Source organism: Pseudonaja textilis, chromosome 13 (assembly GCF_049901715.1).
Source record: "Pseudonaja textilis isolate UNSWEBS1 chromosome 13, rPseTex1.2, whole genome shotgun sequence".
NCBI classification, from domain to species: Eukaryota; Metazoa; Chordata; class Lepidosauria; order Squamata; family Elapidae; genus Pseudonaja; species Pseudonaja textilis.
Genome location: NC_142002.1, coordinates 8,159,724 through 8,181,134, shown reverse-complemented (window position 1 = coordinate 8,181,134; position 21,411 = coordinate 8,159,724). Strand labels below are relative to the sequence as shown.

The 21,411-nt window shown below is 41.2% G+C and overlaps 1 protein-coding gene across 2 annotated transcripts in view; it reads right to left on the bottom strand.

The window, feature by feature from the left end:
- The window catches only part of AGBL1 (AGBL carboxypeptidase 1), a 508,769-nt gene extending 487,583 nt beyond the window's left edge, over positions 1–21,186 (bottom strand). For both annotated transcript variants that reach the window (XM_087941340.1, XM_087941342.1), the window contains exon 1: positions 20,826–21,186. In XM_087941340.1, coding sequence (XP_087797466.1) covers positions 20,826–20,876 — 51 coding nt within the window. In that variant the 5' untranslated portion in view covers positions 20,877–21,186. The remainder of the gene's footprint in view (positions 1–20,825) is intronic.
- Between the last annotated feature and the right edge of the window lie 225 nt (positions 21,187–21,411).

Genomic DNA, 21,411 nt, shown 5'->3' with positions numbered 1-21,411 from the left:
GTGGTCAACTCACCACAGCCCACTCGCCATGGGACAACAATTTAATTATTTAAAATAGTTTAAAAATATTTTAACTTTTGTCATTCACATTTCATCTTGTCTGTCCTTTGGCATCCTTTCTTTAATGATTATATTCCACCATTTCTTCGATATTAGTGTAACTCTTGTTCCATGGCAAATGTTTTGCAGCAAGTTGGCCATGATGAGTTGGCTGCAGTGAGGTTGCCACCACTGAAGTTCTCAGCCAACCAATTCATTTCTCAAACACAGCTATTGCTCTAACAGGACTGTGATGAAATGTATTTTAATGTTTCTATATTCATTTTCTTTGCTATTCCCAAATTTATCCCTTCAAAGTCATTCCGTCCACATTTCCTAATCAGAAAATCTAATAAGAGGAATTGTATACTTGGGATTTCAAAGAAGCATGGGAAATCTTCTTTTAAATTACTGGAGAAAGGATGCATAATGAAAAGCAGAGCATTCACCTATCCTTTAGATAAGGATACATGTAAATAATCTTCCTTATATTGCTTAATCCTTTCTCTAAGAGTCAGGAAATCTTCAGGGTTTCATGGGTTTTCACTAAATTCTAACAGAAAATGTCAGGAAGATATTCCTATCAGAGAACTTTTCAAGCTTGAGAAGTCAGGGAGGCTGCAGAACAATGAATAGAAGATTAAAGCAATGAACGACGTTTAAGGAATGTGTGAATGCTCTGTGTTAGGAATCTGTCCACCAATTAGTTGGGTTGGCAATATATAAACCAACAATGTATGTTTGTAGCTTTAAGACAAAATCACTGTATTGATTTATACTATATTCCGATTGGTTGATTATATTGCAAATTACCATAAGTGGGAGCTAGAGATCATAGCTTGCTCTCTCTGACATTCTGTCTCTCTGACATTCTGTTGCTATCTAAGGTTCTCTATTGTATTTATGCTGTGCTTATACTTTGATATCTTTGTTTACTGTAAATGACAAAGGCAACCGGTAAGAAGACTTTGTAATTGAATATTCTTTGGACTGTTAAATGAATATGACCTGGACCGTTTATTGGACTGTGCTATTTCTTAAAGTAAACTTTAACTCAATTTGTGTGTGGCTGAATAATTATTCATAACTACTGTCATAAACATTTCCTTGTGCATATCCTTGTTATTCAAGGGTTATTCTGTACATATCATGACACTCTGCTTCATAATTTAATAAGTGCAGGAACACAACTTTCTATCTGGAAAAATTTCACCAAAGTTCTATGCACCATTAGAAAAAACATTGAAGCACTTTTCTTTCATTAAGCTGAAGGATAACTGGTATAAAAGGAACAGAGAATTGTTGATTATAATACTAGAAATAAATTATTTCTACATCCATACCAGCTCCCTAGGCTGGTCTTGAAATGTAAGCAGAATCAGACTTGATGAGGAGGACCTGAATGGGAGACAATCAGGAAGGCTGATTCAAATCAAAAAGACCCTCAAAAAAGAAAATAAGGCAAAAAGATCTGTTTTGCTAAATGTCTATGGAGATTCTCAGTCATCTAGATTGTGGTTGTCCCAAGGGTGCTTTTTCAAGAGGCAACTGGACTTTCTGGATTTTCTTTGAAGTCATTTTGCTTCTCATCCAAAAAGCTTCTTCTTCTGAATTAAAGAAGCTTCTTGGATGAGAAGTGAAATGTCTTCAAAGAAAAACGAAGAAGTCCAGTTGCCTCTTCAAAAAGCACCTTTGGGAAAACATATTGTTATTCTTGCCAAAAACACAACCTGAAATCCTCACCACATTGGTCTGAAAGGTGATTAAAGTCATCGGGATTTTTCATTTAATTATTTATTGCTTATTTTTCCATTTAGATCACCGTCTTAAAATTGGTCTGATCTATACTGATCCCAAGAGAATAACTCTTCAGATACATAGCAATTTCCATCCAAATTCGAATTGTGTATTATCATGCATCCTTTCCTACTGATCAGTCTAAAGAAATGAAAGGTCATTTTTCTCTCCCCTGTACTCAAACAATGTGCCAGTCAACCTATCAGATCTATTTAGGCAGTTTGCAAAAGTAGGTGAGGTCCATGAGAGGAGTCATATTTAAAGTGGTGAAAGAAGGCTCCAGACATATTAAGTAACAGGTTTAATCCTGCACGAAAAGTGTTCACAGCTGAAGAAGATCGTATAACCCTCAGACTGTACATTGTTCACCTAAAGAGACATTTCCAGAATATGATTCATAATTGGCAAGGGATTATCTTTTTCCCCTTGATCTGCTTGATCTACAAAAGATCATTTTACACATTAACCAAATGTCAATACTGACTGATACCCCTATTTCACTCATCCATCCCATAACTGGCGGTCCAAAAGGAAGGGTTGCATTGTAGATATGTTTGCAGGTTGGAAGGAGTTTTAGGAGGTAGCGATCGTAGAGTTTTGTGAACATTTTCAGAGTTTGCTGTCAATGCTACTTTCAGGGGGGAAAAGAGAAAGAAAGCTGGAGGCAGCTTAAAATGTACCAATCAAATAAGATTTGAAAGGTTGAAATGAGGGATCCTTTGTATTCTCTGAACTTGGTTGTTTTCTTGCAGACATTTCATTACCCAAACTAGATAACACAAGCAGCATTCATGATGTTACCTAGTTTGGACAATACAATGTCTGCAAGAAAGCCACCAAGCTCAGAGAGCACCAAGGATCCCACAGCTTAATATTATTGTTCAGTTAACTGCTTCCCATCCTCTATTGCAACTCTGTCTTTCATCAAGCTTTAAACTTTTAAATAAATGCATCTTTTCCCCTGATTTAACTCTACCACTTTTCTTTCCTCTTTCACATTTTAGCTTAGGAGATGCTTGAGAAGGGTAACTAGCTTATTACCCCTATAAAGAGCTATGAATGCTGATGGTGTTTACTTTCTAAATACTATGTCTACATAGAGTTCAGAATACATCATGTGTTAGATGAAGCTATTATCAGAGGTGGATATATTTCATGCATGGGGGATTTACCATGAGAGCTGAAAACTCTCCAAGGCTCTAGTGCAAAATAGTAGCTCAGGTGGAAAAAGTATTAAGAAAAAGTATTAAGAAAAAACATATCTGAGCATATGATTCCAAGCGGAACCAGGCCATGAGCATCACTGATGAATTCACTATCCTTCCATTTAAATCCTATCCTGGATTAAACCTCCAAAGCTTTCCTTGTTTCAGCAGCCTAGTTTTGGAAAAGTAAAAGAACCCGTTGACTTCTTATTTTCATTGTTAATCAAAAATCTTTGCAGGAGTAACAAATCTACCAGTACAGTTGTGGCTCAATCTTCTTACTACTTAGCAGTATATCTCATAACTATTCTATGCCATTTTAATCCACAAAACAGGCAAGTGACATTAAAGTGTTCTTCAACTTGTGTTTGTTGGTTTGTTTAAATGGCTTGACAGCTCTAGTCCATTTTGAAAAATCAGTAAGAGCTTTTAGACACTGTTTCATCTAGTCTCTTTAGCATGGATTATATGTTGAGCCAGATGATAACCTGGTTTGCTTAGTTTTGGGATATACTTTCATATGAAACTCAGATACTGTGATTTGCAAACAATTCTTTAAGTTTAGTGCCTTGGCCAAACTCATATAACTGCAGATTATTCAATAAGCCTTAATGAATCAGAGAGTTTTAGTTTATTTATTTAGTTGATTCTATGTTCTAGTCTATGTTCTAGTGTCAACGTATAAAATGGTGGGTCCCATCCTTGCTTTGTAGAAAATATACATTGTAGTATATCATCTCCTTGGTGTTCTGATTGTCCCAGCAGACTTTATTAATTTCAATGTTTCTATATCAATTCTTGTAAACTGAATGTTCTTTCCTCCAATCTCATTATGGGTGGCCTGTAACGATCTGGAGTTGGAGCAAATTAGTGTCTTTATGCAAACTCCATCCAACCATCTCTGAATTGCTCTGTGGTGCTTCTTTTTTTCTCTTCCACCTCCCTCTTCCATACAATCCTAATGCATTTCTAATCACATATTTTATTATGCAGAACTTGTCATAAAACACATTACTGCGTAACCTTAAAAGGGCTCTCATCAAATGGGAATAGTGAGAGAACCAAGGAAACCTGAAAGAAATCAAAACACCTGCCCCTTTGTAAGTGCCTTCCCCCCATTTATGACTTATATATTCCCTCAAAAGGAAGAAATCTAATTTTCTCTCTGGAGCAAACCTTTTATTACATAATGGGTTGCTTATCAGGTATTTCACTTTAAATTTGGTCTTATTGTTCATTTGCTCTCTTCTTTTTTTTACCATGGTTAATGTAGTTGTATCTTTACATGGACTTCATTTCTACCAGGGCCATGTTGTTCTGTTATCTATTGGATTTTTTTTTCACCCAGGTTTTTTCAATGTCATTTCTCGCTGCAGAAAATTATTTTTATAAGTCAGCCCAAAAGCCAACTCTTTCTTAGCATGCTGGTTTCAATTCAATTATTTCAGAACTATGACTTTTTATAACTTTGCAAGTTCACATTTGTAGGGTTCCCTATTGGAGGAAGTGGCTTTAAAATGTTCAATGAATAAAACGGGTAAGAATTAAAGTTTGATTAATCTCATTCATGAATGTTATCTTTAAAAGGCTAAGAAAAGTGCTACAAAGTGTTAAAAGTTTAAAGAGCCACTGCATAACTGAGTATTGTAAGCCAATACTTTTTGGAACTGGATGTCAAATTCACCCATTCTTAATATGGAGATTAAGGACAAAGGAAATTGCTTTATGCAAAGTCAATGTGCTCGATTTAAGATAGACATTGTCATACCCCTGTCAGAATCTGACTCGGAGGAGGAAGCTGAACAGCTGACAGGGAGTGGGAGTGTGGCTCCGTTGGCTGTGGAAGAAACTGGGGAAGGGCAAAGTGTGGCTGGGCAGAGCAGGGAAGAGGTAGAACAAGGGAGAGGGAATTCAGAGGAAGACCCAGGCCCATCCCCTCTTCTTCACGTAAGGAGGAACAGAGAAGAGAGCAACATGGGTTGTGTGGCTTACTGGGGAGGAAAGGGCCCTGATTCCCTTCATTAGCTGCAGCTGGAAATACAGTATATATATAAAAAAGACAAACTGTGTACAGCAGGCTGTTGGGAGCAAATGTGACTATCTTGTATCATCGTGCCTTATGCGTGAATCGTGCCAACTTGTGAATTTTGCCATGCTTTCAAGTCTGAAATTCCTGCTCCTTCCCTGCCAAACTAATTACTTCAGTTTGGTTTGTTTGGATTTTAAGCTACAGTTTGTTTTGGACTGAATTTTCTACAGTCAAAGGCTGTTCCTGGGAGAGCTTTTCTCCAGCCAAAGGTAACCTGGACATTGGGGGCAAAGTTGGAGATAAAGGAACTCATATTGCTTATCTTTGCCTTTGTGCCATGCCCTGGGTCATCACAGAAAAGTGTGGCTATACACTTCCGGATTGTTCCCAAAGAACTTTTTATCAAATACTCATACTCATTTTTAATATGATGGAGCAGGATGTATAATGTAGAAGGACAGACAGAGCCCAGAAACAGAGTCTAGAGAGGAATTAGCTTGGAGTCATTACGTTTTCACAAGTGGTCTAAGTCCAATCCTTCTTCAATTCCAATTACTCTTGTATAGCACCAATTTAGTGTAGACCATCAACTAGATTCTTGTGTATAGTATGAGCAATAAATTAGCTTAACTGGAATTTAACCTGTGGTTCTGATTCTTCATGCCTGGCATATAATTGCATAATATGAACTATACTGTATCATTTTCAACTCAATTTCAGGTTAATTAAATAAACTCATTTTTTTTTCATGGGCTACTCTCTCTTTTTTTAACTACATCCCCTAGTACCCAATTCAAAGGCCAAGAGCAGCTCATGGCCTAGAAAATGTTGAGCCTGTTTGGGAAATTATCCTCCCATCTTTGAAGAACTGAACAAACAAAGCCCAATTAAAATCCTACAAGAAGGATGAATAGGAAGAACATCAAAGCTATGCATTGAAAAAGAGAGTTATTTATTTGCAGGTCTTCCCATTCTATACAAGTTTGGAGTTGTAGTCCTCCTTTATCATATGAAAATTCTGGTTTTGGTTAAAGGCTTTGTACAGTCTATGGTCCTGCTACTATCTCATGTTTAACTAGATTGGTAGGATCTGGAGGTGGCTAGCCAGTCTACTTTTTAGCAACCCCAAGCAAGGGTCCTTTACTTGTCAATTTTAATTTAATAAACTGCAAGTTTATTATCCAAAATTAGATTCAGAAGATTCTTATTTAAATTAACTCCAGCCAACTGCTTATTCAGATTTTATCTATCCTAACCAATTTTGTATTGTCATCACTATTCTTTCCACTGTTCGTCCAAGTCATTAACAAGAGTTTTAAAGAGTACTGAACTCTAGATCAAACATGCAGGGTCCCATTCAATACTTCAAAGTCCCTCAACTCTATGGTTCCATGACTCTATGCTCAACAATCTATGATCAAGCCCATTGGCCAGTTTGTTACAGCAATGGAACGTCTATCGTTATGATGAAACATCTTAAACATCTTTCTTCTCTGCATGCTGCCTAATGCAAGACAGTGCAGAAAGATGCAAATCTCCCAAAGTAGATTTAGGCTTTGAAAATATAAGAGAAGTTTTTGTGAGAAGCAACTGGTATTTCAGGGCACAGTAATTTAAAATTCTTAATTCTTTCTCATTAAACTGTTCTTTTGTCTGTCTTTTAAATGAAAGAGCTTTAACCAACAAAGCAGTGCATGAAGCTCTGTTCTAATAAAATGAAGATCTGTCTGAATGCAACATCCCTTTTTAAGCAACATTTTTATTCAAGAAAAGAAATGAGCCAGGGATGTGAAATGGAAACACATCAAAAAACATGTAACAGTGGAAGAGACTGTCCTAGGCATGATCCAGCAGAGCTGTAAGCATCTCCTATTAGATCACTTGAAATTTGCCCTTGCACCTTACATGGAATACTGATATAATAAGAACTCTTTTATTTTACTCAGAGACCCAGGCTTTATAATCTAGAATTGTGCTGAAATTTTCATCTGTATTTTTTAAAAGACTGATCTCTTTTCTTTTGCCAGGAAAGAGAATATCAATAATTCAGGAGTGGGGTGGGATTTTTATATGTATCCTGAACATAAAGTGGCTGAACTGGATGTGTGGTAAGAATTTTGTCTATCACTGCATTGTCTTCTCTCAACTGGTTTAAAGATTCCCAGGCTTCTCTCTGGAGGTGGTATTTAGCAGGTTCTGACCAGTTCTCGAGAACCAGTAGCAGAAATTTTGAGTAGTTCAAAGAACTGGCAAATACCACCTCTCACTGGTCCCACCCCCATCTATTCTCTGCCTCCCGAATCCGAGCTGATCGGCTGGATCTTCTTTTGTTTCCCTACACAGGAGAACAGAGCTGGAAAGCAAGTTAGTGGAGTGGGTAGGGAATGGGATTTTGCAGTAACCTTCCCCCAGGAGTGGGGAGGGAATGAGATTTTACAGTATTCTTCCCCTCCATGTCCACCAAGCCATGCCCACAGATCCGGTAGTAAAAAAAAAAAAAAAATTGTATCCCACCACTGCTTCTCTCCTTCCTATTCAATCTCAGGAGAAGAAAATCTTCCCATGGGAGAGATTTAGCTGAAAGGCAACATCTAACCTAGTGCTAATAGTGGAGCTCTCTGCTACTTCCAATCAAAAGTGCTCAAAAACATTATATGACATGATTCAAGATTCTGGAAAATAAGGCAGAAAATCCCAACTTTGGGAAAGGAGAATCAAGGACATAGAAAGTAGGGTTTGGACCAGCATTAAGCTCAGCTGAGATTTTTTCCTCCGAAAATGCTGCTGGCACAGTGGTTAGAAGGCAGTATTGCAGGCAAATGTTGCGCACAGCCTGGAGTTCGATACTGAGGAACTCAAGGTTGACTCAGCCTTCCAGTTTTCCAAGTCAGGAAAATGAGGACACAGATTGTTGGGGGCAATATGCTGACATTGTAAACCATCCAGTGAATGTTGTAAAGAACAATGTTGTAAAGGGTAGAACATGTTATGTCTCACCTTTACAAAGGAGGTGAGAAGTCCAAATTCCAACTGAATACAAACAAGCAAGCAAATCCAGTAATTATAGAGTTAATTCCTTGAGCCGATAAAGTTCTTGGCAGTCTCACACATGCTGTCTGCCAAGTCTGACAAGAAAGCAGGAATATAAACCACACAAGCTGTCACAACACAGAATAATCTGAAGCTCCTCTGAATAAGTCACAGGTTGTCCCATACGAAACTCTCAGAGCGAACACACCCACTTTTATTCCCTGTGGGGTGTGTCAGTCCCTCAGCTCAGTCTCTGATTCGTCCCTTCCTCCTGCGTTGCAGCTCACACTTTTGCTTGCAATGCTGCCTTGCATCAAGCCAGCATTCCTCTGCTTGATTCTCAGTCAGAGACTCTGATACACCCTCCTCCTTTTCCTGATTAGCCTCAGGTTTTCCCTCTCGGTTATCTGCCGACACCTGAGGCGCAATCAGGGAGGAAGGCATTGCTGAAGAGGAAGGTCCTGGGGAGGAAGGCATTTCCAAATCCTCCTCTTCCCCATTGTCTGAGTCTTCGTCCTCTAACAATGCAGGCTCAAACCTCAGAGCCACAACACTATCCCTCACCGCAGGGCCCTTCCCCCAAGCCTCTCGATAAAATATTGAAACCGTCCTTTCAGCCAATGAGAATCCCGAATGCTGACCACTGTGTTGTCAGCAGCGGGATCATCGTCAGGTACAGGTGAAGGAACCGTAGCAGTGGGAAAATGGAGAGCACATGAAGGGGTGTCAGGAACCAGAAGGGAACGGTGGAAGACAGGATGAATGCGCATGGAGCGTGGTAGGGTGAGCCAATAAGCAACAGGATTGATGACCACCTCGATAGGGAAGGGACCAATGAATCGATGGTCCAACTTCTTGATCGGACGGTCGACCCGTAGATGTTTCATGGATAACCACACCCAGCCTCCCACAGCCAGTGGGGGCGTCGCCCAGCAAGAGTGATCCACAAACCTTTTATAGTCCTCTTTAGCCTGTAACAATTGTTGTCGAATCAATTGTTGAACAGAATGCAGTTCCAACAAGAAATCCCATGTCTCGGGAACTGGGGAATCCAAGAGCGACAATGGAAAAAACCTCGGATGGAAGCCCACATTCATGTAAAAGGGTGGAGGTGTGCTGGGAGTTGTTGAAGGCAAACTCTGCCAGAGGGAGATAAGTCACCCAATCGTTCTGTCGGTGGTTGATAAAACACCGTAAATATTGTGCGAGGATGCCAATCACCTTCTCCGTCCCCCCATCAGTCTCCGAATGGTGCGCTAATGATAAGCACTCCTGCACTTGTAACGCAGTCATCAGGCTCTTCCAAAATTGAGTGGTAAATTGGACACCGCGATCGGAAACTACCCTGTCTGGCAGACCATGAAGACAGAACACATGCTGCAAAAACAACTGGGCAGTAGTACGGGCCGACGGTAATTTCCGACAGGGAATAAAGTGGGCCATTTTGGTTAACATGTCAACCACCATGAGTACCATCGTAAATCCAGATGAAGAGGGAAAATGTGTTAAGAAGTCCATGGAAATTGCCCCTCATGGTCTGTCCAGAGTCGACAGAGGTTGAAGAAGACCAGGAGGCTCACCTGTCATGGCTTTCGCTTGCCTGCACGGTACACAGGACGCGACATAGGTGTGGACATCATGCCGGACTCGAGGCCACTAAAAAGTCCGCATGACAAGATGAAGGGTCTTAAAAAACCCAAAATGGCCGGCAGCAGGGTTGTCGTGACATTGAGTCATAATATGGGCTCTAAGTGGCCCCATGGGCACATACAACCGGCCCCGATGTCGGAGTAAGCCATCCTCCAAATTCCATGAGGAGTCAGGTCCAATCGCCCCCATCCTCTGCTGCGACCAAGCGTGCAAGCGCTGCGCCTCTCACACCCGAGCCCTCAAATCCACCAGTTCCTGGATAACGGCCAAAGATTCCGGTGGCAGCACTGTACGTGGAAGAAGGGGGTGCTCGAGGCAAAGGTACTCCGGTTTGCGGGACAGGGCATCTGCTCTCCGATTGTGACCACTGGGAATATAGGTCACAGAAAAGTTGAACCAGGCAAAGAACAACGATCACCAAATCTGCCGCTGGTTCAACTTCCTTGCCGTGGACAAGTGTTCCAAATTACGATGGTCCATCCGAACCTCCACCTTGTGCCCGGCCCTCTCAAGATGATGTCGCCAGGTCTCAAACAGAGCCTTGATAGCCAGCAACTCTTTTTCCCAGATAGTGTAGTTGTGCTCGGAAGGAGTGAGTTTCCAGGAATAGTACGTGCAGGGAAAAAGAGGTGCACTATCTGCTGGGGCTTGCAACAACTCAGCCCCAACAGCCACATTGGACGCATCCATCTCCACCACAAAAGGACGATGCGGATCAGGATGCCTCAGGTCAGGTTCTGCGATGAAGGCCTTTTTGAGAGCCTCAAAGGCCTGTTGCTGTGGGGGAGCCCACTGGAACGGGACCTTCTTTCGAAGGAGCTGGGTTATGGGACCCGTCAGCTTGGCAAAACCCAGGATGAAGGTCCGGTAATAATTAGAGAACCCCAAGTGACGTTGAATGTCCTTCACTCGACGAGGGGGTTCCCAACTACACAAGGCCTCCACTTTACACAGGTCCATGGCAATGCCTTCGGGAGAGATGATGTGCCCCAAGAACTCTATGGAAGTCTGGAAGAAGAGGCATTTCTCCAGCTTCGCATAGAGTGATGTTCCCGAAGACGTTGCAAGACCTGACTAACTTGTTGAAGGTGGCTGTCCCTGGACCTGGAATAAATCAAAATATTGTCCAGGTACACCACCACGAACTGATCGATCATGTCCCAAAACACATCGTTCATCAGGTGCTGGAAGACCACGGGGGCGTTGGTCAACCCAAATGGCATCACAGTGTACTCAAAATGGCTGTATTGGGTGCCAAATGCCATCTTCCATTCGTCCCCCTCTCGCATCCGCACCAGGTTGTAGGCCCCTCAAAGATCAAGCTTGGTGAAGACAGTGGCCTCCCGCAACCGCTCCATCAACTCTGGAAAGAGCGGCAAGGGGTAACTATTCCGCACCATAATGGCGTTCAACCGGTGGTAATCGCAGCACAAGCGCAAGTCTCCCGTGTTCTTTTTACTGAAAAGAACGGGAGCAGAAAGAGGGGACAATGACGGCCAGATAACCCCCCGGGCCAAATTCTTTTCCAAAAAGTCACGAAGGGCGGCCAATTCGGGCTCAGACATGGAATACAGGCATCCCTTGGGTAGTGGGACATCGGGCAGAAGGTCCACTGGACAATCATAGGGTCGATGCGGGGGTAACCGATCTGCCTCCTTCTCACTAAAGACATCTGAGAAATCAGACAGTCCAGGAGGTTCGGAGACGGCGTGGGTGGTGATGTCCTGGCCAGCAAAGGTGTGTCGTAAATGGTCCACGCACTGGAAACTCGGAAATGAAATGGCGTTCTGCGCCCATGCCACCTGAGGATCGTGCAACCAAAGCCAGGCCATGCCGAGGACTAAGGGAAGATGGAGGTCTGCTGTGATATAAAAACAAATCACCTCCTCATGGTCCCCAATGACCAGGTGCAATGGCTGGGTAGCGAAGCGAATGGGCCCAGCATGAAGTTACCGCCCATCAATCGTCTCAACCCTAATTGGAGGCTCCACCAGAACCAAGGGGACATCAAAATGAGCCACAAAAGCCTGGTCCATAAAATTAGTCGTGGCCCCTGAGTCCACCAACACAATCACGGGAATCCCCTTCGACTGGGACGGCAAGAAAACCCGAGTGTCTAGAAGTAGATGCCGAGGGGGCCCAGAGTCCACCTCTGCTACTTCAGGTGGGTGGTTGATATCTGCCTGACCTAGGGTTTTCCTGAGGCCGGGACTGCGCTGTTTCCCGACTGATCAAGTCTAGATTCAGGCACAGGCCTGCATGCCCCCCGTCGTTTAACAGGACAGGAATTTGCAAAGTGTCCAGGCCCCCCACAATACAGGCATAAACCTCCCTGGAGTCTCCGTGTGCGCTCGTGGGCTGTCAAACGAGGTTGGACCGCACCCAACTCCATTGACTCCTTGGCCATTGCCATGACACTGTGGGAGACCTGGGGTGCTGGTTGTACAGGGCGCTGTGGCATAGATGTGGATGGCTGCTCCGGAATGGGGTGTCGAGTCTTGCACTGTTGAAGTTGGGCGCCAATGTGCAAGCATTGCACCACCAGAGTGTTGAGTGTCGGGGCCAGCTCCATGTGAACTAATTCATCCTGTAAGTCCTCCGACAGGCCATTCTGAAAAGCATCCAACAAAGCCGCATCGTTCCAAGTAGAGTCCAGACAGATCAGTCGAAATTCCGAAATGAATTCCTGCAAGGGGCGTTTCCCCTGGCAAAGTTCTTTCAGGTGCCTGGCTGCTGTCTGAACCCGTATGGGGTCCTCATACATTAAGCGCAGGTGACGCCAAAACCCCTGATAATCTGTTAACAATGGACTGTCTTGCAATAATAAAGGAGTGGCCCACCTGGCAGCTGAGCCCGAAAGAAGGCTTATTACAAACCCCACCCGAGCCCGGTCATCAGGGAAATCCTCCGGCCTCAGAGCCATAAACAATTGGCACTGTCCCATGAAAGCCGGAAACATTTCAGGCTGCCCAGAAAACTGATCCGGCACAGCCACTGGGCATTTCCTACGGGGAGGGGCAGGAGGAGCAGCATGAGCCTGCAGCAGAGCGAATTGATTGGTCAGCTGGGTTACTTGCTGTTGCAAAACCTGGTTTTCGTTCTGCAGCTAGTGGAGCTGCTGCTGCTGCTGCTGCTGCTGATCCATCTTGGTCAAAAGATGGTTTTCATTAAGGTACAGGACAAAAATGTTATGTCTCACCTTTACAAAGGAGGTGAGAAGTCCAAATTCCAACTGAATACAAACAAGCAAGCAAATCCAGTAATTATAGAGTTAATTCCTTGAGCCGATAAAGTTCTTGGCAGTCTCACAGACACTGTCTGCCAAGTCTGACAAGAAAGCAGGAATATAAATCACACAAGCTGTCACAACACAGAATAATCTGAAGCTCCTCTGAATAAGCCACATGTTGTCCCGTACGAAACTCTCAGAGCGAACACACCCACTTTTATTCCCTGTGGGGTGTGTCAGTCCCTCAGCTCAGTCTCTGATTCGTCCCTTCCTCCTGCGTTGCAGCTCACACTTTTGCTTGCAACGCTGCCTCGCATCAAGCCAGCATTCCTCTGCTTGATTCTCAGTCAGAGACTCTGATACGCCCTCCTCCTTTCCCTGATTAGCCTCAGGTTTTCCCTCTTGGTTATCTGCCAACACCTGAGGCGCAATCAGGGAGGAAGGCATTGCCGAAGAGAAAGGTCCTGGGGAGGAAGGCATTTCCAAATCCTCCTCTTCCCCATTGTCCGAGTCTTCATCCTCTAACAATGCAGGCTCACACCTCAGAGCCACAACAAGAACATAAGTCTAATTGCTATTGCTATTGCTATTCTTCTCAATGATTACTCAGAATCAAGTAAATGTTTATTATATAAAGAAACTGAATTTTGCCTACCTTAGCTTTAGTGTTTCATTTGGCATGAAAATTTACTACTTTACTCTTACTACTCTGCTGTTGACATCCAGAATGATGCAGCCCAAGACTAACTACACAATAATTGTAGATGACAGTCCAGACTCTTCTTGAAAGCTTCCAGTGATGAAACTCCCACAATTGCCTTCAGAAAGTGTGGGAGTTTCATCATTGGAAGCTTTCAAGAAGAGACTGGACTGCCATCTGTCAGAAATGGTGTAGAGTCTCCTGCTTGCGCAGGGGGTTGTATTAGATAACCTATAAGTCCCTTCCAACTCTGTTATTCTATCTTAAAGTTGTTTCGTAGCTGATGATATACCCAGCCTTTCCCAGATGACATTTAGATAACATTAATTTGTTTCTATACTGGTAATTGATTTCTGTGGAAAATGAAGACTGCATAAAGATGCTCAGGTTCCTGGGTTCAGAATTATTTTAGCTAACCAGTATCTTTAATCACTAGAGAGGAGTAAACATACCAATATTCCCTTCTACTTGTGCCCTTGTGGCTATCTACTGTATGTACAGGTGAGAGCAGATGGGATGCCAAAGTAATCAAGTATGTTCTTCCAATGCTTTTTTTCCATTCAGGCTGCTAGATAAATTGGTACAAAATAGAACAGTTATAGCATTATTTTTAATAGGATACCCAAATTATTTCCTCCTTCAAACACAGTCTGATACTAAATATGTAAGAATGCTCTAGGCATTCTCAACCATCAGAATTTATATAGACACTTATTAGAAGGTGTATATTATGTCCTGAAAGACATTTGCATCTGAAGAAAATATCCTTTCCTGCTCCCCACTTTATTTGTGATTATTGTTTTCCTTGGTTCTTTCTGTTTTTTTCCCCTTCTATTTTGTTTTCCTCCCTCCTGAATTAGCCATGTGAGTCCCAACCAATCAGGAATCTTGTCTGAATGCTACTTAATCAGATTTTGTTCAATAAAAAGCCTACAGAGAGGTAATTGAGACAATGAAGTAGAGTTGGCTATGCCATAAAGCACCAGATAAAGCACCCAGGGAATGGGACCACGTCTAAAAATAATCAATGGAAACATTCTTACAAAAAAGTGCAAGTCCCAATGAGCTTGAATACTTGCATTGTATTCAAATTATTGAGAATAGTCAAATGTTAGACCAATTACGATATCCAATATTGTCTGCCATCTAATGTCAACAATGAAAAAGTAAGGATGGGGAGGGCGAAAGGTTGTACATATAATATTCCTAGTCTCATATTAAACATCTCTTTGTGCTATTGGGTAGACTCTACAGATGCATGATGAGGTTTGCTTGGTTTTGGCTTAGGGTAGTGTGTGAACGCAGCCACTGTGGGTTTGTTCAAGAAACTATGCTTAAGAAAACCATGTTTTTAATGGTGTGAACCTAGTCTTTCACCTGGTTTGAATTGCAGTTATTGAAATTCTAGTAAAAAAGCTCAGCATTGCTGTGGAGTCCTTGGTGATCTCTGAGCTAGCAGATGTTTCATTATCCAACTAGTAACCTGAAACAATATTCTAATCAAGCAACTACCAAGAAGACAGTCCTACCTTCCAATTGCAGGCATCCACCGTATATAAATAAACAGCAAACTACACACTCACTCACATTGATGATATTACTTAGCTGGTTAATGAAATGTCTGCAAGAAAATTTCAAATTCCATATTTCAGAATTATGTGCTGGCAGAGTGGATCGATGTGCAATAAAGATGGCTTGTCTATTTCCATTTTGTTTTAAATGTGCAAATATTTTAATTTTTGAAAAGGGAAGAATTACCTGGATTCCAGGTTTCTAAGAACATCTACACAGTCCTATTTAAAATGGAAAATGCTTAAAGATGAATATGTCAATAAAATAAATAACCCATAAGGCAGATTTGTTGTTTGGCAACAGAAGCAAATAGTACTTGAAGGGTAGGACATAGATTTTGCAAGACAGAGCCATTGTAAATGATTTGTAGAACTTTCTTTTTTTTTGTTTTGTTTCATAGTTTAGAAGAAGTTACTTTACTGGGTATCATCAATGTTTGGAAAATACCACACTCAGTATTAAACTAAGCGGCAAATCAATCAAGTTGGTAAAATACATTTTTATACATTCCATCTTCTTACACACCATTCAAAAAGTTCAGGAGACCAGTTATTGAACAAACTGCCTCTGTTCAGTTTAGTCCATGCTTTCTATTGCCATGACTAAATACGGTGCAGTTTTCACTCCCTAGACAGGTAGAAAAGAGAATTAGGCCATACACTGGCTTATTTCCTTAGTAATTAAAGTTTTAGAATGACAAAAACTATACACATTAAGAATGTCATGTCCAGGTACAGTTTATCCAGAGCTGTGGGCAGATATGGAGAAAGGTAATATATCCTGTAGCTATCACAAAAGCACATACTTGATGGAGAAAAATACCTTCTGTACCAGTCATAACAGCTGTAGTATTATTGTGCTAATCAAACTGGTTATACGCAATACCTTGATAAAGCATTTTGGTCTCCTCTATGTACAGTATTTTCTGTATATTTTTAATTAATTTTATTAAATTTACAGTTTAAAAACGTATCAACAGTACATTTACAGAATAGAAAAAATGGCTAAAGGGAAAGGAAGAAAACACCTGGCCTAACAAGCTGGATAGGGCCGGTTGGGGGGGAAAGAAAGAATATAGAGGGAGAAGGGGGAAGGATCGGGGAGGAGGAATAGAGTAAGAAAGTACATTAAAAACAAACGATATCTTTTTGTGACAGTCTGTAAGGATCATTTCTCTTCGTCATATCCAATCTGCTCCTCTTTTCCATTATATTTAAGTTACTCTATATCATTTACACAATTTGTCTCTGTATAAGCCAATTATACCAAGAATCCCAATTGTTGTAAAATGTTGAGGACTCTTTGTTTTTTAGAGCTATAGTTAGTTTATCCATTTCAGCACACTCACAAATTTTCTGAATGACCATTTGCTCTGTAGGTGTATGAGGTGATTTCCAACATTGAGCAAACGCTAATCTAGCCGCAGTTAGAATATGGATTATTACATATTTTGTTTTCTTGGATAGATATCTATCAGAGATCCCTAACAGGAAGAACTCTGGTTTATAGTCTATTTGTTCTTTAGTTATCTCCTCCAACCATTTTCTGATTTTTTGCCAAAATTTTTGGGTAGTTTTGATTTGTAGAACTTTCTGCCCTGCTATCAGTTTATATCATCAGCTGGATCATATAATAAGCTTTTCCAAGGTTATTGTCATGCCCCTGTCAGAGTCCGAATCCGAGGAGGAAGATGAACAGTTGACAGGGAGTGGGAGTGTGGCTCTGTTAGCTGTGGAGGAAACTGGGGAAGGGCAAAGTCCAGCTGGGCAGAGCAGGAAAGAGGTAGAACAAGGAAGAGGGAGTTCGGAGGAAGACCAGACCCACCCACTCTTCATCCTAGGGTACGCAGGGAGGAACGGAGAAGAGAGCAACATGAGTTGTGTGGCTTACGGGAGAGGAAAGGGCCCTGATTCCCTTCATGAGCCACACCTGGGGATGAGAGTTTAAAAGAGATGCATGTTGAGTGCAGCAGGGAACAAACATGCGTTTATCTTGTGTTGACTTTGGTTATCTGTGTTCCTGGCATCCTCCCAACCATATTGAATTACTGCTGTGCCTTCACATCTGGAATTCCTTCTCCTGCCCTACCAGACTTATTACCTCTTCTTGCCTTGATTGGACTTATAGTTACAGTTTTTGTTGACCATGTTTTGGACTTGATTCTCTGCAGCCAAAGGCTGATCCTGGGAGAGTTTTTCTCCAGTCAGAAGGTAACCAGGATATTGGGGAAAAAGTTGGAGTTAATAAAGGGACTCCTAATGATTATCTGACTGTGTTGCCTTTGTGTCATCACAGTTATAGATTAATAGATTTAGCACCTTAAAGGTCATTTCATCAAACCCTTTGATGCAACACCAATATGAATGCCACATAAAGGCTCAACGCTTGAATTTCTGTTTCCCACATTCTTCAATATTTTTGAAGCTAATCATCTTCCCAAAGCATGTTTAGCAGAAGAATGGCAATAGAATGAGCAGGAGCTGCTAGTCATGATTCTAATGTCCAAACTTAAACTGCTGGTTTGCTTGCTTATTAGGAGTTATTATCAGAATTCATGCATTTATTTTCTGAGCAAAAAACCCAGTTAAGATGGCTCACGTATAAACTAAAAATCATACTATGCAATTAAAATAAGCTAATTTAAGACTGCCAAACTTGAATTGCAGTTTAAGCCATTTTTAATCCAATACCACAAATTCACTGAAAGAAAGCAATTTAAAACAAGAGGCAGAAACCGGACATACAATTAAAAGATATAATTGTTGTTTGTTCCTTGGGTAATGTGGTTTCAATCCTCACTGTTTCTCCTGAGCCAGAGGCAGCCTTAGGAGAAAATGCCTCCCCTGGAGAACAATTTATGCTGCCACCAACAGAAAAACACTGTATGTCAAAATAGTTTTGCTTCAGGAGTATTCTGGCAAATAATGGCAGTGATGATCCACTGCTATAAAGGCAAGTCAACAGAATCGTTCAACACCCATATAAACACCCCTTTAAAATTTGAGCTGAAACTCTAAAACTGCAGCTTTGTTTTCATTTACATACCAAGCAAGTGACATCCAAACCTTACCTCCAAAATGATCATCATCTTAACAAACAGAAACTGAAATAGCAGCAAGGAACATTTTTAGGCAACCAATAATAACAGGCAAAAAAAGGAGAAATCTTTTTTAAACTCAGAACAGGACTGTGAGCTATTTTTGCCATCACACTAACCCGTTGTTATGTAACTTTTATTATTTATTATTATCATCTAATTGAATTATCCTATTTTTAAAGATTTATATAACAAGCACAGGGTGCTCAAGCTGAGTTTGCCAGCAATAGCTAGCTCATTTGTGTCTCATTCTGTTGGGCAAACACAACCAATGATTTATTAGATGAGTGGATAAAAAAAACTGCAGATTTTCCTCCATAATTAAGGCTGGAGCATATGGCAGCATCTAACGCCCAACAAGATTTCAGTTAAACATATTTGTTCTCTATCTCTTTGCCTTTCTGGAATGTGTCTTGGCAAAAACAGAGGTGCATCTAGTCGGTTGTATTACTCGATTCTACACCTAGAAGTTGTATGCTTTAATAATTGCTATGAAGTTTCAGAAACACACAAGAGATAAAGGGAGCACATACCTAATGTTAAGTGTATTCATGGCAGCAAGAATTGTGTTTGCACAATGAAAAAATGAGGAAAGTGTTATAAAAAATTATAATGTGCTGAGATGGATAGATTAACATTTAAAATAAAAGAGAAGGAAAAAACAGAATGCTTTTTAACATGGGACTTATTTTACCAATGGCTAACTAACAGAAACAGAGGTTAGAAACTAAAAAGAATTAAAAGATATTTTTAAAAATTGTATTTAAAATTTTGCAAAATGGATAAATTAATGGTATTATTATTTTGTGATTAATATTGACATGTTTATCATGATTATTATGATTATTGTTATATTTCTACTTAAAATTAGCTGTGACCAGACAGCACGCTGTTCTGATAGATATGGAATTTTTATGTTTATAAAAAAAATGTATCAATAAAAAAATAATAATTGCTGCGAAGTTTCAGAAACACACAAGAGACAAAGCTCAATAGGTAAAACAGAACTAACTATGGCATTGATGGATTGACTGATTCATTGAAGAGATATTAGTCAATCATGAAGAAGTTGGCTAGGAAAAGAAGTGCACTTCAACATCCAACTGAAAAAGCTAATGGGTTCGTGCCCATGGTCCCTTTGAAAGGGTCAAAACTCAAAGAACACCAGCATGAAGATATTCTCCGGTTGAAACTCAGGAGAAAACATCCTTATCCAAAATCTGAAGAGCTCTATCTGTCAGGGGCAACAATTCCCTTTTATGCTATTCAGTTTAATCAAGGATTATCACCTCACTGTCTAAGGCTAATGACAGTGTCTAAAATAATCTCCTACAATCTAACTAGCAATCAATGCTGGAACCATGCTGTAGAATTATGATAAATCATGGCAGAGTGATACCCCTAATTTCTAAATTGAATGCTATCCTCCCATTTGTAAATGGACTTTTTTAAAAACAAGGGCGCTAAGTAGGCTAGTTAAGACTTGGTTTTGCTTCAGCAAAAGGAAATCTTAAATTCAGCAACTCTATTTCCCCCAAATTAGTTCCAGGCAGAAATCTGCTAATCCTGAACATTTCTACCCTTCTCCTACCTGCTTGCCTTAACAGGCCTGCAGCATCTCCTCTAATACAAGTTGTCCTGATTCTACAACAGCTCCTGAAACCTAGATTCAGGATGCTCGATATTCCAGCAGGGGAAGTTCTTAAATATTGAAAGCCTTAATTTTTCCATGATGAAAACTCTTGTTTTCTGTTTGCAGTTGAGAACATTTAAATCCCTTTCTAATGTCCTGGGGTAAACTACAACAAATCCCAAAGCTTTCCTTTGTTTTCACTTGCTATGTTTAAACACAGATGATTTAAGCAACCACTCAAGAATGGATACACAAAGAGAGGGGAGGGGAGGGAGGGAAGGGAGGGTGGGAGAGAGAGAGAGAGAGAGATCTGTCTCCCTAAACAGATCTGAATCCAAGCTTGTCACCTATTTAGCAAGGTTCTTGTCTTTAAAAAAAATTCAAGTGCATAGGAAAAAAAATATTAGTTTGCTCTAAAGCACCAAAGCTTGAAAACAGATGGAAAAAAGACTTGCCCTCATAACGCCAATAATATTTTTAAAGCACCATTGAATATTCAAATATTCTGGCTGCATGGGATGTTCCCTTTTGGTGAAATATTTAAGAGGCATTGTACCTAAGGTGTAACTGGGGGGTGAACCATCCTAAAATAACCATGTGGCGAAGTCCGTAGCAGAGGGGAAAACTGAAGGCAGACTTCCTGCTGCTTAGCAGTGCCTCTTTTTATACACCCACCGTGACTAGTGCAGAGACCGCTCTCTCCTCCGATTTGGGATGCAGGAAGTGTAATCATATATCTAAGTTTCCACCACTAGACAATTCCCCCGGCCTGCCTTGAGGGAAAGGAAGGGAAAAGAGCCATACAGCCATCAGGTTTCTCTCCAGCTAGTTGAAGTCTTCTTACCTGAAAAGTAGAGAGAAGCACCTGCAAGCCACTACTTCCTTGCTCAGCCATGTTGCTAGGCTTGAAGCCACCCCAAAACTTTTAAATTCCAACAGAAGGGTTTTTTTTATCCAACTGCAGTTGTCCCTGTCCTGATCAAGAAAGCAGCTAAATCCTGATCAAAAAACAAAACAAAAACAAAAATCAAAGCAACACCATTCTAGACCTCCACATATGAAACAGATACACGTATACAGACATATGCATCAGCTTCCCACTCAGAGCTCCAGTCTCTTTGCTACTCTCCCAGTGTGGCAGAGAGATTAATTCCTATATAAAGAATCCGGGGGATTAAGAAAAGCTCTCTGCAAAAGGTCTGGGTGTTTTGTGCACAGCCAGAGGCAGGGTGGCTGGCCAGGAGGGAAGAGAGAGGAAAAGCAGAGAAAGAGGCAAATTTGCATAGTCCTCTGGGCAGAGGGACTGAGGAGCGTGCGGTTGAACTTGGCTGCCTGACAGGCATTCTCAACTGCCTGGCTGATCAGTTCCAGAGGACCTTCTGAGGCCACTCAGTGTGTCCACTTCTGTCCCGGTGAAATCAGAGAGGCCT